This window comes from Pimephales promelas, chromosome 1 (genome assembly GCF_988280905.1).
Source record: "Pimephales promelas chromosome 1, fPimPro1.hap1.1, whole genome shotgun sequence".
NCBI lineage: Eukaryota > Metazoa > Chordata > Actinopteri > Cypriniformes > Leuciscidae > Pimephales > Pimephales promelas.
Window position 1 is genome coordinate 1,180,274 of NC_142769.1, and position 18,180 is coordinate 1,198,453.

Here is an 18,180-nt window from a genome sequence, read left to right on the forward strand (position 1 = left end):
GCTCTGTCTCGTCATCGGGCGAAACACACTTTAACGTACGTCATGTGACTGTAAATGCGAAAAAAAAGGTTTCCATTGCAGTTTTGCAAAATATTCCTATTTCGAATTGCCTGAAAAACCTTCTCAAAACTTTTTTTTGCGATATATAGTTTTTGCGAAATTGACGTGTTTCAATTGAGCACATTTTCAATTCGCAATTTCAATTTGAGCAATTTGAAGGCTAGATTCATATAAAACTACATATAAAAGCATATAAAACTACTACTAGCAAATAGCTAGCTATAGTCTATAAATTTAATAATGCGTCACTAAAATAAATGAAATATTAATGGATTAAAGAATATAAAAAAATACCCGAATCATGCAGGAAGCCTTTAACAATTCACGTTGAGACTACTTTAATTGGGTCGGTTTAAATTACGTTGAAGTTACATGAACACATTATGTTTGTTTAACGTAACCCAGTTATGTGGAAGCTTTTGGCAAAATAAAATTAATTAAAGCCAACATATCATTTTTTGAGTGCGTTTCCCTCGCTCGAAAGCTTGACAGACCTCCCACGCCTAGTTACGGTTGCTAAGCCACGATTGGCCTGTGGCGGTTTTCGGGCGTGGCTAAGCGAAGGGTCAATTGTGGGTATTTCTTGTTGTTTAGAATCCAGTATTCGTGTAATACTTTCGTCTTTACGAGTTTAATAAAGAGCTCAGTCTCGTGAATTGCCTCCTCAAAACTTTTTTTTGCGATATATAGAAGTTTTTGCGAAAATGACGTGTTTCAATTGAGCGCATTTTCAATTCGCAATTTCAATTTGAGCAATTTGAAGGCTAGATTCATTTGAAAACTGAGAACATGCTTTCAGCGTCAAATTTAGACATCTCTCTTTGAAACTGTCACAAAACATGCAAAACGCAACGTAATATCATTTTGCAGAAATGTTGAATGTTTTTCAATTCATTTCCAGCGCAACAAGACGCACCCAATTTAGGTCAGTGAACTCTTAACCTTAGATAACCCTTAGATAAGCGAGGCATTCAGTGCTGAGAAATACCACTCTAATGGAGAAATGAGAAATATTTAGGCCAAACACTGCATGAATACCTCGCTTACCACAAAAGAAATGTCTTCATAACACATTATTACGCAAGTTAAATACCACAATGTCTGGTTGGGGTTTATAAGAATGATTTCTGAAGACTGTGTGTCTGTCCTCTACACAGGTGAAGGAAACACAAACAATCATGTGCATTCGGTCCACACTATTCATTTGCGTATCATGCAGAAATTACTTCGCACACACGTAACAATGGGCCTTAAACAAAGTGACCTTTCAATTGTTAGTGGAAGCCCTGAGGCACTGGTTTCTCGGCATGACACACATCCTGTTTTGATGGAAAACGGTCACTTTTCCAATCGTCAGGTGGAAACGCCAATGGCGCGTCCTCATCTGGGATGATAAAACAAACAGCCCAGTCAGTTTTTACGGGCGTTTCGTTGCTCTGATTGGCCGTGCCAAAATAATCCCTGCTCTCTTAGACCATCTACAGACTGATTTCAGATATATGTGCTCTTCAGCTTATTCAACACCAAATGAGGTACTGATCAGTGGCCGTTTAGGCTACACTATCATTTTAGTGACAATTACATTTTCCGTCAGCAAAATTGTTGCAACAAAGCAAAAGTAGTATAACAATGTATTGTGTGAAAATATAGACAATATAAAAATGCATCAATATGTATTGTGGATAGTCCCCCCAAAATGAAAATGAGTGCCAGTCCTATATATAATTGTTGGATATAATGTATGATTGGGAATATTTGTGTGTCCTGATGATGCCGAATGTCTTGTTACCAGTATAAATATAAACTATGGTATAAAATATAATACAGTTTAAAATATAAGCTATAAATATAAACTATTTTTAATATAAATATAAAGTGGCCGACATTATTTTAAATATATCTAGAAAGAGAGCACACATATTTGCCTGAAATAATCATGAATATTGTTATTCTGGTGTCTCTATTGTCCTGTGCTTTGGGTTTCAGCACCAAGTCCATGACTTTTCATTTACACACATAATGTATAAAATGTAGCATTTTAATCAACCTTTAACTAGTCTTGGAGTATCACAATAATATCGTATCGTGTGATATGTATCGAATCGTGACGTGAGGGCATCATTATACCAATAATAAAAATCCAAGCCAATGTTTATTGTTAAATATTAGGGCTGTCAAGTTTTTATGACAGTCACCATTTAAATGTTTATATTTCATTTAATCTTCTTATTATAAAAATAAATAAAAGTGTAATTTAAGTGTTTTTTATAGCTAAAAAACAGTTAATTATTACCTTCATATTAGGTTAATGAAGCCTAGCAGGCTACAACTAGACTCCCATAGTTTACAGCATTAGTTAAGAGATTTGATTTCCTTGAGAAAATTTGCCATTTATTAGGGGTTCAAGCACGAAGTGCTGAAACCCTATTGTTATTGTACTGATTTTTATTATTATTATTATTATTATTCTCCCCTAAAACGCATCGTGCAGCCCAAACCGTAAGTGCTGGAGCTCTGAAACTTTGTCAGATGGTAGTACAAAAATCGAGGAGAGGTTATCAAATTATGACCCCGATTGGCCCATAGGTGGCGCTATAGCAACCAATTGCGCGAAACTGCTCATAACTCCTAGACCGTAAGTCGTACGCTCAAGTGTCTTATATCATTGGAAAGCTGGTCACCTGATGAAAAAAATGTATATCTCCGATTTCATTTCCGTCATGATAGATTTTCCGTCATTTTGAATTTTGTCGAAAAACTACTTTTGCGAACTAGTCCCTGGTTTTTTGCCCGATCGGAATCAAACCAGTGCAGGAATGTTCTCTGGAGTCTGAAGATCAATAATTATCAAAAAAATGTTGAAAAAGTCTCTTTGCGGTCGCTAGGGGGCGCAAAATAAATGTTGTGGGAGGAGCCTATTTTACTAAAATGGCTATAACTCGAGAAGTAAATGAGATATCCTCAACAAACTCGGTACACATATGTATAAGCTCAATTTGAGGTCACAGTAAAAAAATCGCCACGATGGAACACTAGGTGGCGCTATAAAACAAATAAAACTAAAAAAGAGCTCTGACCATCTGACCGTTAGTCCGATTGACTTGAAAATTGGTATGCAGTGTCTTTGTCCAAGGCCCCATGTATGTGTATGAGGACATTGGTGTATCTCAAAAAACATGGCCGCCATCGGCCAATGAAGTTTGAGCACCTATAAAACAAGGTTAACGAAGGCCGATCGGAACGAAACTCGTTGGGCATGTTTGAATCATGCCCCTAGAGGTCTGTAAGAATTTTGAAAGAAATCGGCCACTAGTTGGCGCTAACGAGTTTTATGGCTCTGTTATCACGTGGTGTTGCACACACCCCCACAATATGTATATCTATTGACAGATCTCCTCATGCTGAACAACTTTGCCTCAAGAACCATTGCTGTCAATCAAATCGTTCGTTAAATATTCACGAATATGTTAAAAACCTACTTTTGCGAACTAGTCCCTGGTTTTTTGCCCGATCGGAACCAGACCAGTCTGGGACAATTCTTTGGACTCTCTAGATCAATAATTATCAAAAAAAGTTGAACTTTGCTATTTGTTTTGCTATAACAGGGTCATTTAAAAAAGGGGGCATGACAAAATGCACCCAAAAGCCTATAAATCCTAAAGGAAAAGTCAGAACTTCACAAAAATTGATGAGCATATGTGTCATAACGTATTCAACAAGCATGCAAAGTTTCATGGAGATCGGACTATAGGTGGCGCTATAATTGTTAAAAATATTAAAAACAATGTATACCCTATAGCAAATTGCCATTATTGAAACTTAAAACTTAATGTCTTTTGATGCTTTTGTGCTTAAAAGCCTTAATGGCCTAAACTGCTTGAACCCCGCTAAATGCTGCTTGCAGCTTTAATTATTATTATTATTATTATTATTATTATTATTCTCCCCTAAAACGCATAGTGCAGACCAAACCGTAAGTGCTGCAGCTCTGAAACTTTGTCAGATGGTAGTACAAAAATCGAGGAGAGGTTATCAAATTATGAGCCCGATTGGCCCATAGGTGGCGCTATAGCGACCAATTGCGCGAAACTGCTCATAACTCCTAGACCGTAAATCGTACACTCAAGTGTCTTATATCATTGGAAAGCTGGTCACCTGACGAAAAAAACGTATATCTCCGATTTCATTTCCGGTATGCAAATTTTTCCGCTATTTTGAATTTTGTCGAAAAACTACTTTTGCGAACTAGTCCCTGGATTTTTGCCCGATCGGAACCAAACCAGTGCAGAAATGTTCTCTGGAGTCTGAAGATCAATAATTATCAAAAAAATGTTGAAATTTCTCGTTCCGGTCGCTAGGGGAAGCAAAATAAACGTTGTGGGAGGAGCCTATTTTACTAAAATGGCTATAGCTCGAGAAGTAAATGAGATATCTTCACCAAACTCGGTACACATGTGTAAGAGTTCAATTTGAGGTGACAGTAAAAAAATCGCGACGATTGAACACTAGGTGGCGCTATAAAATGAAAAAAACAGATAAACACCTGACCGTCAGTCCGATTGACTTGAAAATTGGTATGCAGTGTCTTGGTCCAAGGCCTCATGTATGTGTATGAGGACATTGGTGTATCTCAAAAAACATGGCCGCCATCGGCCAATGAAGTTTGAGCATCTATGAAACAAGGTTAACGAAGGCCGATCGGAACGAAACTCGTTGGGAATGTTCGACTCATGGCCCTAGAGGTCTGTAAGAATTTTGAAAGAAATCGGCCACTAGTTGGCGCTAACGAGTTTTATTGCTCTGTAATCACGTGGTGTTGCACACACCCTCACAAAATGTATATCAATTGATAGATCTCCTCATGATGAACAACTTTGCCTCAAGAACCATTGCTGTCAATCAATTCGTTCGTTAAATATTCACGAATATGTTAAAAACCTACTTTTGCGAACTAGTCCCTGGTTTTTTGCCCGATCGGAACCAGACTAGTCTAGGATAATTCTTTGGACTCTCTTGATCAATAATTATCCAAAAAAAGTTCAACTTTGTCATTTGTCTTGCTATAACAGGGTCATTTACAAAAGGGCGTGACAAAAAGCCCCCAAAAGCCTGTAAATCCTAAAGGAAAACTCAGAACTTTACAAAAATTGATGAGCATGTGTGTCATAACATGTTGAAGAAGCATGCACAGTTTCATGGAGATCGGACCATAGGTGGCGCTATAACTGTTAAAAAGCTTTAAAACCATGTATTTCCAATGGTAATTTGCCATTATTGACTGTAAATGGTGTTTTCCATCTCTGATCATATCATAATGTTAAAACCAGTGCAGTACAATTCTCTGGACTCTCTAGATAAATAATTAAAAGAAAAAGTTGAACTACGTCATGTGGATGACTATAATAGGATGGCTTCAACATTTAGTGTGTTGAAGCCATCTATTACTACACTTTCAGTGTCACTGAAAGCGTTGATCTCTTCAATAAACAAGTCAGAACACGTGACATTAAATAATCATGAACATTTTCAGACAGATCTGACAGAATATGCCTAAATTACAGTTAAAAAGGTGAAATGATATCAATATGATGGTCTATTAAGCCAATAAGTGGTGTTTTACTGCCCTCTGCTGTTCAAAATAGTAATTGTCTCACTACTCAACTATAATTAATATTATGACTTTATTAATTAACTATTTTAACATTTGCAATCACATTTAGTCAAATATTGAACACAATCATTTTTTTTGTCAAAGTTTATCACTTCAGTTGTTCTGAATCTTCACATAATTGCTATTAACGTGGTAAATCTATACTATATTCCTAGAATCACATTAAAATCCAATCATCCAAGCCCCAATCACTGTAAATAATGATAAATCATGCTAGAACGTGGTCAATTAATGTACACTATGGTCAGAGGTGTAGTGGTAAAAAAAAGAGGTGGGTAAACTATAAATTCAGGTGTATTATTTTGAATAATAAGACACTATGGGCTGTTACTCTAGGGTCTGATCAAATTAAATCATTTACACTGAAAAATCACAATTGCATAAAATAATGTTATGACATTTATTTAAATTTACATAAGAAACTGGGAAAGAATGATACTACTTTTAAACATTTAACACTAAACCGCCAGTAGGTGGTGGCAGGCGACCGTCTTAATGAGTGAGTCATTCAATTCATTCATTCAAACGATTCGTTCAAACGGCTGATCATTCAAGAATGAGACCGATGTTTTTGAATGTGTCTTTGAATCTTTGACTCAATCGATTCGTTCAAAATGCTGAATGATTCAGTAATGAAAACACGTCGAGTGTTCCTGTGACATGTGCCGTGGTTCTGTTGTGATTATTGTTTGGAACTATTTTCGCTGCTGAAACACAACAAAAACAGCCAATATAGCATCTAAAATGTAAGTGATTTAATTTTTTACTGTTTATTGAACTGTTGTAGGAAATCAATGTCACATTTTCAATCGTGATGGTGTTCAGGAAAAATAAGAGACCCCATTTACACCTGGTATTAAAATGCGATCTGTATCCAGACAAGTTATCCGGATAATAAGTAGCGATTCCATTTACACCTGGCCACATACATGTGTTTTTGCAAAACGGATATAAATCCGATCTTAAACTCCCGCGTATGCAGATTTAATGGATTGAACGACACCAAAAGCAACAGATATGAGCTGCATTTCGTTGATCATCAGCTAATTTCCAAATCAAAGACATCAATAAAAGAGTGGCAACACCGCTGGTAAGATAATTTCGTTTCTTTACTTGAAGATGATTGTGTGTTAAGCCTCTGTGACTTACTTTCACTTTTATTTGCGATGTTTGCACGTTGGCTCGATGAATAGACGCTCAGCTGCTCATCTGCGGTGATGGGTGATCCGTGTCGCAGTAGCGCCGTCATATCTGACAATATCATGACATATAGCCTATATAACAAGCTCGCTCGTTTATTTTTTTGCCTTTTTGGGAGGATTAAAATATACATATGTGGTTTCAACAACCAGATTGCGTTTACACCTAGTAAAGATCCGGACACAATGCAAGCCAGACTACCTCCAGATGTGGTCAGGCAGATCCAATCGCGATCCGATCACAACGCATTTACACCTTGCATTAACATGCGTTTTTTTATTATCCGGATAACTTATCTGGATACAGATCGCATTTTAATACCAGGTGTAAATGGGGTCTGAGTGTGTTCTGCGCTCATTTGTGTAGATTTCTGCTCGAGAGGCTGCGCGAGGGTCAACAGTGCAACCTTACCGTCAGTAATAGTCAACAACACAGTAATGTAGCGAAAATATGAAAGAGTTCGTCTTAGGTGCCTGTTGACTTTGGATCAATGCATTGTTTGTGTGTTGTTGCATAAGGAGATCAAGAAATAACACAATTGGTGACAGTGATCAATCAACACAAAAGGAACAATGATATAAATGAACAAAGATATAATCACAATAAAACAGGCTGTAAAAAAATCATTGAAACAAACAATCTTTCAACATGGCTCAGGGCACATGTCTGGCAAACAAATTAATCAATTAGCAGCGCACAGGCTGACAGTGACATTAAATCATAAAAAGGCATAAACAATGTAAACACAATCAAATTAATAGATGGACTCACGTAATTCATGAAGACACACACAGTGTGCCAGGAAAGAGTGCAAAGAATGAGCCAAAGGGTTCACAATCAATTTATAGGCAACAGGTGAGTCGAATGGTGAAGTGGCAGAGTCTCATTGAAAAAGCGAAATGGAGTTGAAAGAGATTAGAAAGGAAATCTTTTCAATTACTATTAATAGTCGTGTGTGTGTGTGTGTGTGTGTGTGTGCGTGTGCATGCATTTGTGTGTAAGCATGCTTTATGAAGTTAACGTGAAAAAAATGGTTTGCTTTAGTGCAGAATATTGGAGAAACAAAGTATTTCAAAATGGAAGTGTGCCAATAAGTGGTCTTCTGCTGCCCTCTGCTGGCCACTTTTCTTATTAATAGTCTTTTCACTTGCTATATTGTGGTAAACCATCCTATAACATGGTATATCAAGGTAAACTATGGAAAATCATGTTAGATTCATGGTAAATCATACTAGAACATGGTAAATCATGAAAAATCACATTGAAATATGGTTTATCATGGTAAATAATGCTTGCTACATAAAACTTAATGTCTTTTGATGCTTTTGTGCTTAAAGGCCTTAAAGGCCTAAACTGCTTGAACCCCGCAAAATGCTGCTTGCAGCTTTAATTGTAACTGATATCCAAAATAATCAATATTGAATCGAAATCGAATCGAATTGTAAAATTTGTGTCAATACCCAGCCCTAATATTTATGTTAATAACTTGATTCAAGGTTCCTAGACGTTCGCCCGATTTACACCAAAATCGGCTCAGATCAGATCATTATCAGCCCATGCTTGCAAAATGTTATTAAAAGCTTTCTTATAGACCCAACCATTCTCGAATTAGGCATATTACTGTGGTCAGAACCGACTACAATGCACTAATCACCAATAATCATTAGCATATTAAGCTCTTGCTATTTATCTTCACTAATTAGAAATGAGAAAGACATACTTAATCTTTGCCAGATGGAAACTTAGAATGAGTCAATAATGATTTAATCACTGTTTGAATTCTTGATAAACACTAAACTACTAACTCATTAATCAGCCAGTTGATTACATCAGCAATACGACATTAGTGGAAATATAAAGTGCTGAAGTAATCTCACAAAATAAAACAATGTCAGGATGATATTTCGCTACTAAAACTGCAAAAAAGTTAATTAAATTATAAATAAATCCACTACACAAAAATAAAATGCATAATGTATAAGTTTAATTCATGTCTTGTATTTCTTTTCTTTTTTTTAATGATAATTTGATGAAGTTTGCCAGAAAATGCAAACTATTGTTAAGGATCCAAAATATATATACATTTTCTTTGTTTATTTCATGAGATTTTCACTAAATCACATGCATTACAGTATATCAGATCAGTTCCTCTAGCAACTGTACATGCACAATACACAAACACAACCTGTTCTGACAAGAATATCCATCACTTCTAGGTATTTCCCTGTAGGTATACAATGTAAGAGCGTTGTCTCTGGTCTGGTAATAGGCAGCACTTTAATTGGAGAATAGGGAACTGTTTAATGCCTTTCCCTGAAGCTATATAAATATTCTATGAATTGTTAAAGAGGACGAACCACAAATCTGCAGAGCTCTGTAATTTAGAAAGTTTGTCAGATACACTGAGAGTGATGAACAGCACTTACATTTTGATGCGTCTACGGTTTTATAATTGTTTTTTGGGGGGAAAGTGTTAAATCGGCGCTCTTGTTAAGTGTAACCCCTTTGGTTCCCATTAAAAGAAACAGTCCACTTTTTTTTGGAAAATAGGCTCATTTTCCAACTCCCCTAGAGTTAAATGGTTTTACCATTTTCGAATCCATTCAGCCAATCTCCGGGTCTGGCGGTAACACTTTTAGCATAGCTTAGCATAGATCATTAAATCTAATTCAACCATTAGCATCTTTCTCAAAAAACTGATCAAAGAGTTTCAATATTTTTCCTATTTAAAACTTGACTCCTCTTCTGTATCGTGTCTACCAAGTCTGACAGAAAATTAAAAGTTTACATTTTCAAGGCCGATGCTGATGGTCTAATCAGATTCAATGATGTATGCTAAGCTATGCTAACAGCGGTACCGCCAGACCTGGAGATCGAATGGATTCGAAAACGGTAAAAGTCAACAGTTTAACTCTGGGGGAGTTGGAAAATGAGCCTATTTTTAAAAAAGTGGAGTGTTTCTTTAAGGATTTATGATTTAATTTACTCGCTGACCTCCGATATATAAGCATATCACAGAAAAAACGGTATATCGGCAACCATATCGGTATTGGCCGAAATATGTTCATTTTTCATGTTGTGGTTATCGGCTCCATAAGAAAATTTGGCCGATATATTGAAGGCAATAAAAAGTGTATTATTTCCATCAGCTGAGAGTTTTCAGATGCACACTGTTCAACATGATGGGTTTGAATTGCTGGAAATATGATTGGGATCACTTCAAAAAAGGACAATACAGTAAAGTGTCATATCGGTTACATAAAAAATAATCACGAGGAACATTATAATTGTGTGTTTGAGACATTGATTTTGATGGTGAGACTTGTTTATGTAATCGGGCTCTCAGAAATTGTATAAAAATTTGGATTTAGATTGATCAGTCAATATATCGGTTATCGGCTTTCCAGATAATCGGTATTATCGGTTATCGGTATCGGTACCGATACCTAACTTTATTTAAGGACTGGGTGTGTGTGTGTGTAGTCTACTATTCTTAACAACTGAAAGCCACAATTTACACCCAATATTGATCTGTACAACCAGAGTCCAATCAGAATAAGATGAATGTACAAAGATTGCAAGTGGATTTTCTTTAAAGCCCCAGCTTTAAGAGCTCAGATCAATTAAAGAAAGAATCATGGAGGATGTTTATTAGTATTCTTGATATTTACATTACATCTACAATTTAGATTGCAAGCATTCTGTGTAATGTTAATGAAGAAAAGAGATTAAGCTTGATCATTTAGCTGATTTATGAGTACGTTTCCCTTGAGTGGGTATTCCCATAAAATACACAGTATCAATTACACCTAATGTGCATCTTTTGCTCATTCATTTGTTGCAGAAGCGCTAAAAAGCTTCCTGTGGTTGTCGGGAAGTGAAAAAAAAGGCCAACGCGTTCATCTCATTCAGACCAAAATAACTTCCCATCACGTAATTCTGAGTAGTAACTTTCCCGGAGAACTTCGAAACGAAAGCAGTCGGTGTAAACCAGGACAGAACAAACCCACACTGTAAAAAAATATTTTCAAGATTTGTTATCACAACATATTTTCTTTTGTCAAATCAACTTTATAATAATTTATTTAGTTGAGATAACTTATTATTTTGAGTTTCTGATGATTAAATTAATCTCCTTGATTGTATTAACTCACTTTTTCCAGTTCAATCAACTTAAAATTTTAAGGCAACCCAGGTTACTTACTTTAAGTTAAACCAATATTTTTTTTACTAAATAAATTATATAAGTTGATTTGACAAAAGAAAGAATGCATTCTTTCTTTTGTCAAATCAACTTAAATAATTTATTTAGTTCAGATAACATATAATTTTGAGTTTCTGATGATTAAATCAATCTCCTTCATTGTATTAACTCACTTTTTCCAGTTCAATCAACTTGAATTATGAATGAACTTACAATGAACAATGAACTTACATTTTACAATGCAGAGACTATAACTAGAGATATGCGAGTTATAAATACAGTAATCATTACTTTATTTAGGCAGAAAAAGTTCATTGTGGTTTCCAAGCTCATTAATGTTAACGTTAGCGGTCTTCCACTGATGATAGTGGCGTTAGCTAGCTTTGTGGTTAGCTAGTCTATGATGAGCCATAATTTAGCAATGAATAACGTCATACTGCAAATTGTAAAACATACATTTTCAATATAACAGGCCTAAGAGAGATGATTATAGCATGTTTCGTCCGTTTTTATTTTATTTTTTAAATATTCATTTATCTGCCATTTATAACTGCCGATACCGATATTTTGGAAAATGTCTAATATCGGCCGATATATCGGTCTGGCTCTAGTTAACTCTATTAGTCAAGTTAACACTAAATATGTTATCATGATAGATGTTTTGAATAATCCACCTCAGATTGGAGAAATGTTTACCAGTTTGTCAAGTGTTCATCATCTTCTGACGATAAAGATAGTTTTAAAACCACAATTAACAGTCTGGTTTCAATAGCTTTCACTCAGGAGCAAAAGTCTGCCTTTAAACTTGAAAGAAATTAAGATTTGACGTATATCATGATAATTATTGATATCGGCTGATATGAAATTTTTTATTGTGATTTGTAATAATCTAATAATCTCCCCTTTCCTAAATCCACCTGGACTAAAACCGCTCTATATGAACAAGGATTTGATTTTGTTTGTGGTTGTCCTTTTTGCTTTCAGATCTGGCAGCACAACTGCACCGATCGCTTGGGAACAGCGGGAATAAAAGGTTGAAAGTGAGCCGTCTTTGGCTGATGCACAGTTTCCAGCCTCAGGCAAACTTCACCAGTTTCATTGAGGCCGATAGTATTGTGACAGCATGTGCTGGTGTCTCGCGCCGCTAACACACCCAAGATCGTGTGGTTGCCCTACTTTTTGCAGTCTAAGAAAATGCAAAGAAAAGCCGTCATTTCACCATCTCGGTTAACTATAGACCAAGTAAACTCTAGAAAAAATAACGTTGAATTTTGGTTACATGTCGTTTTGGCCAAAATAACTTGTGAGATGTATGATGTTTCTTCATGTTAGCAAAGAGATTACAAGTTGTTTGGTTTCATTTCTTATCAAAACTCAGTCAAACCTGATTTATTGTACAGTAGTTTTGATACCCCATTATTATCCCATATTATTTTCATTTCATGACATGGTCAATCTGTAGTCACGATTTAGCTAATGAAACGGTTATAGGCGTCTTTTAAATGCAAAATTGCTTCCTGGGATTCTAGCTGGTTCAGGGGTGAAATAAAAGATGATTGTTTACATGCTCATCAAATGTGGCAGACCGCATGCGCGAGTCTGAGGAAAACCCGAGACGTTTGCTACATAAGAAACCACATGTTCAAACCATACATCCTGTCAGCAACACGTTCTGTTTATGAAACACCAGGAATTCAGCCTGTAACATTCAACAGGTTTGTTGCTTGTACAGTAAAGAGAGAAAGGTTAAATATAGAAACCGGCCTTTCACACTATACACTCAATCCTGTGCTATAATGCTAATGTCAGGGTTTCATACTTTTAGCACAGCCGTTAACTCTGGCTTACGAAGCCCTGCAGTGCTAACAACTAAATATGTTACTATTAAAGGTGCACTCTTAGAAGAAAAGGTTCTATCAGCGCTACGTATTTGGAACCCCTAAAAGGTTCTATACACTATTTAAAAAAGGGTTCCTCTGGGTTCTATATAGAACCCTGGGGTTCCATGCTTAGCCAATAGAACCTTTTACCAAAAAAAATGGTTCTATCAGCGCTAAGTATTTGGAACCCCTAAAAGGTTCTATTCATTCTTAAAAAAAAGGGTTCCTCTGGGTTCTATATAGAACCCTGGGGTTCCATACTTGGCCAATAGAACCTTTTACCAAAAAAAATGGTTCTAAATAGAACCCTTATAAGGTTCTATCAGCGCTAAGTATTTGGAACCCCTAAAACGTTCTATTCATTCTTAAAAAATGGGTTCTTCTGGGTTCTATATAGAACCCTGGGGTTCCATACTTGGCCAATAGAACCTTTTACAAAAAAAATGGTTCTATATAGAACCATTTTGGAGTTCCATATATGAAGCGGGGGATGGAACCATTTCTTCTAAGAGTGTGAGACAATGTGGCAAATTATTTCATCCAATTCTAACGTAAACAATGCTTGCCTTATTAAATATCCATGCACATGACGTTTAGTTGGGACGCACCGATATGAACATTTTTGGCCGATACCGATATATCGGCCGATAAATCTAAATCCAAATTTTTGGATAATTTTTGAGAGCCTGATTACAAAAATAAAAGTCTCACCATGAAAAACCATGTTTCAAGCACACAATTATATAATGCATCATCATTAATGACAGATTGCGCTGCTCATGATTACAATCATATTTCAAGCAACTCAAAACCATCATGTTGAACAGTGCGCATCTGAAAAGTCTCAGCTGAAGGAAATAATACATTATTTATCGTCTTTAATATATCCAAGACCAAAACCTGTGATGGAAATACACATTTTATTACATAATATTTAATGTTTAATATTGTTGTTGTTTATTAAAACTAAAATCAATGTTACATTTGAAATCGTGAGAATATTCAGCAATATAGCTCCCGTAATGTTATGTTACTTAACTATATCATATGTAATAAATAAATTTAAAAAAATCTACATTTTTACCTCAGTATGTTTCTTCTGTGATTTTTTGTGTGTGCTGTTATGCTCGTTTGTTTTCTAACTATAAAATCTCTCGCAGAGACAGGCGAGTCTCAACAGTGCTACCAGAAATACATTATCATTATCAATCACTTTTTATGTAATAAAATCAGAATCATTCTTGCAGTTATTTGACGGACAGAGGGTAATTTTAGCGGTAATATGACCAGAAATATTTAAGGCCCATCGAATCTCAATTTAAGACATTTTAAGACTTTTTAATGCCTTTTATTAGGAAAACTAAGACATTTTTAAGACTTTTTAAGGACCCGCGGCCACCCTGATATCGGACAAATCTTTTTATCAGGCCGATAACGATAACCTTAAAAATGAACATATATCGGCCGATACCGATATTATGGTGGCCGATTTATCGTGCATTGCTACCGTTTTGTTTTATCATCCCAGTAAATTAATAAAAAAAAGACTTTCACAGGCCGTTCTTTTATTAGCACCTGAAATGTATATTAGCACCTAAAATGTACATATTAATACCTAAAATGTACATATTAGCACCTGAAATGAACATATTAGCTCTTGAAATGGGAAAAATTTAAAATAAATGCCATTTATTTCAAATAAAATAAATAAATGCCTAATAAATGCCTTAAAATAAATGCATAATAAATGCCATTTATTAGGAAAAATAAGACATTTTAAGACTTTTTAAGGACCCGCGGCCACCCTGATATCGGCCCAATCTTTTTATCAGGCTGATAACGATAACGTTAAAAATGAACATATATCGGCCGATACCGATATTATGGTGGCCGATTTATCGTGCATTGCTACCGTTTTGTTTTATCATCCCAGTAAATTAATCAAAAAAAGACTTTCACAGGCCGTTCTTTTATTAGCACCTGAAATGTATATAAGCACCTAAAATGTATTAATACCTAAAATGTACATATTAGCACCTGAAATGGACATATTAGCTCTTGAAATGGGAAAAATTTAAAATAAATGCCATTTATTTAAAAAAATTAATAAATGCCTAATAAATGCCTTAAAATAAATGCATAATAAATGCCATTTATTAGGAAAAATAAGACATTTTAAGACTTTTTAACGCCTTTTATTAGGAAAACTAAGAGATTTTAAGGACCCGCGGCCACCCTGATATCGGCCAAATCTTTTTATCAGGCCGATAACGATAACGTTAAAAATTAACATATATCGGACATATATCGATACCGATATTATGGTGGCTGATTTATCGTGCATTGCTACCGTTTTGTTTTATCATACCAGTAAATTAATCAAAACAAAGACCTTTCTTCCTTAAGTTGCTTTTCCAAAAGTAAAACTGAAGAGTAGGATTTGATTTATCCATTGGGAATTGATCAGGGTTTGCCAAAAACATGAATACGTCCTGATTTAATGCAAGTTGCTAAAAATCAAAACCAGTTTGGAGATTTCTGGGCCGTCGGTGTTGACAGATTTCACACAAAAAAAATTGCACAAACACTGATTTATTTTAGTTTCAGAATATGATTTCATCCAGTCGGAGGAGATCAAACATGTTACGATATTTTCAGGCGATTTCATAACACGTTGTTTTCATAGTGGAGCCAATGTTCAGATTCATACGAGCTAATTCAGATACAGGGCCGACATGAAACGGACGGACAAGACCCATAACTCAAGTCCATATTGTTCCCCACAATGAGTAAGTAAAACAGGTCACATGCCATTTAATGTTATGAACGTTGTAAATCAGGAACTGAGAATGTTAACCAAGGTTTTACACATGCCCAGTGTAAAACGACGGGATTAATTAGCAACCCAGTAAGAACTATGACCCTAGGTTAACAACTTCAAGAGTGAAAAGCTCATAATTGAACTCTCGGTGGGAGGCGACGTTTAAAAACAACACAAGCATGAAAGTATTTGAGCTCTGTAAATGATGCAGAGAAAGAACTGTGAGAGAAAACGGGTCTGAGAGGAAGAAAAACAGCTGTGAGTTGCAGGAAAGTATGATTATGATGAAATAACCCTAGTTTAGGTTTAGGCCCGGAGGAAATGTGCCGTTCGGGCGTGTCTGTTAAGCAAACACCTGAGGGAAGGTGAGGGAATCATTCAAGCAATGAAGTGAAACTCCTGAGATTTCAGAGTTGACGTCATATACAAACAAAATCTGATGCACCATTTATTCCCATCAAGATGTGCATCAATTTTACAAGAGTCCAGCCCTCTTTAAAGTCTCCTCCAGAACATCCCGGAGACTTTCAATGAGTTTAAGGAGCCGATTCATGTGTGGAAATGACTCTTCATGACTATTATTTCACAGTTTGAGTCTAATGAATCTTGGCTTTGTCATCCTGGAATGTGATCATGATGTTCTTCATACATGGTTGGTCAAGAAATGAAAAGATACACACTGCATTTGCCAAACATATAACACGATAGAAACATAAAAATCACTGCAATAATGATCCCATCATGGACTCTTAAGCATTTGCCTATATATATATAAATAAATGACAATGTATGTTTTTACATTGCTAGGTAATTTTCAACTCTTTTAGAAGTTTTACAAGATGTAACTATTTTTTTAAGTCTGTTGAATGTAATTTAATTTAAAATGACTTACACATCCAAGTTGACAACTTAAAAATGTAAGGCAGCAACTTTTAACAGTGTACACACACACACACACACACACACACACAGGCTATACAAACCTTCGTGTTAGATCTGATTAATCAATTTGACAGCACTTAAATGTATACAGTATACACATTTTTGTTATTTAACATAAAAACATGATTTAATATCAGTGTTTTCAAAGTGTAACAAATGGTTAAAAAGTTTAATGGATACAGCACGTGATATTTCTGGAGCTTTTGAATCATGTTGTTTGTTTGTTAGTTTTAAAAGCAACATGGAAACGCATTTTTAAGAACTTGGCATTGGTGTTTTCAAACAGATTCCTACTTTATCGTCTTGTTTGTTGACGCCCAATACTTACAGCAGTAGTTGGCAAGCAGATGTCATTATGTGTTTAATAAAAACAAGACTTGTTTGACTGTATATATCCATGTTTATGTCTTACCTGCCAGAAGAAAGACGGGCAGCAAACAGCAGTAGACCAATCCACACAACACCTGAAGCTCCATGAGAAACACTTCCACTCACATTCCTCCCAATACACAAATCCACATCTCCCAGAAGCGTGGAAAACAAGCTACATGGCGAAAATAAAGCCTCTCGATATTCTACACCAATTTAATAACATTAAAACGTCGTTTCTGGACGATTAAACGACTAGAACAGTAACGTTAGACCATCTAGCTAAATTGTTAAAACATCACTAACTCCCAATGGTGTCTGTAAAGCGTTCTTAAACACTCAAATGAACGAATACGACTTAGTTCTTCGATTGAAAACTAAAAAAACGGCTTTATGAGAGAGTCGATTATTCATTGTAAGTTACATCTTCGTGGAAAATGTGATTCACCGCCTCGGCGTTTGTTAAACTTTCTTCAGCCTTTCTTCCGTTCTGAAACGAATCAGCTCCGACTTAAGTCCACAAACTAGTTAATACAGTGTCATCAAACTCATAAGGAGAGTTTAGTTTAGTCCGAGATGCGTCCCAACAGTTAGTTGAAGAAACTCCCACTCTGACGATAGATATAACTTGTGCCAAACGAGTAACGTCACTTTCAGCTGAGAAACCCGACGCGCGCGCTCCCTGAGGAGCCACTCGAGTGTCTGAGGAAAACCTGTTATACACACTTATCGTGTTATTTCATACTATTATTGTTTACAAGGTCTGTCTTCAACCCATGTTTGGGTCAAATGCTGACAAAACCAACCGTTTGGTTTAATAAGTTTTAATTTAGTTTGATTTACATTTTTTTTATTATTACATTTTTAAACCCAACGGTCTGAGCCAAATATGGGTTGAAACAACCTAGTATTTATTTTACAGACAAGCCACAATTCGTGACAATTACATAAACTGTATTAAACAAATAACTTGTGTTCATACACACATATCCAACACGTATTCATCATGTGTGATTGTGAATGTGGCGGTGGT

The 18,180-nt window shown here is 35.7% G+C and overlaps 1 protein-coding gene across 1 annotated transcript in view; it reads right to left on the reverse strand.

The window, feature by feature from the left end:
• The window catches only part of piezo1 (piezo type mechanosensitive ion channel component 1 (Er blood group)), a 121,127-nt gene extending 103,310 nt beyond the window's left edge, over positions 1-17,817 (reverse strand). Inside the window, exon 1 of the mRNA XM_039690766.2 lies at positions 17,191-17,817. Within this exon, the coding sequence (XP_039546700.2) occupies positions 17,191-17,254 (64 nt within the window). The 5' untranslated portion in view covers positions 17,255-17,817. The remainder of the gene's footprint in view (positions 1-17,190) is intronic.
• Positions 17,818-18,180: the final 363 nt, after the last annotated feature.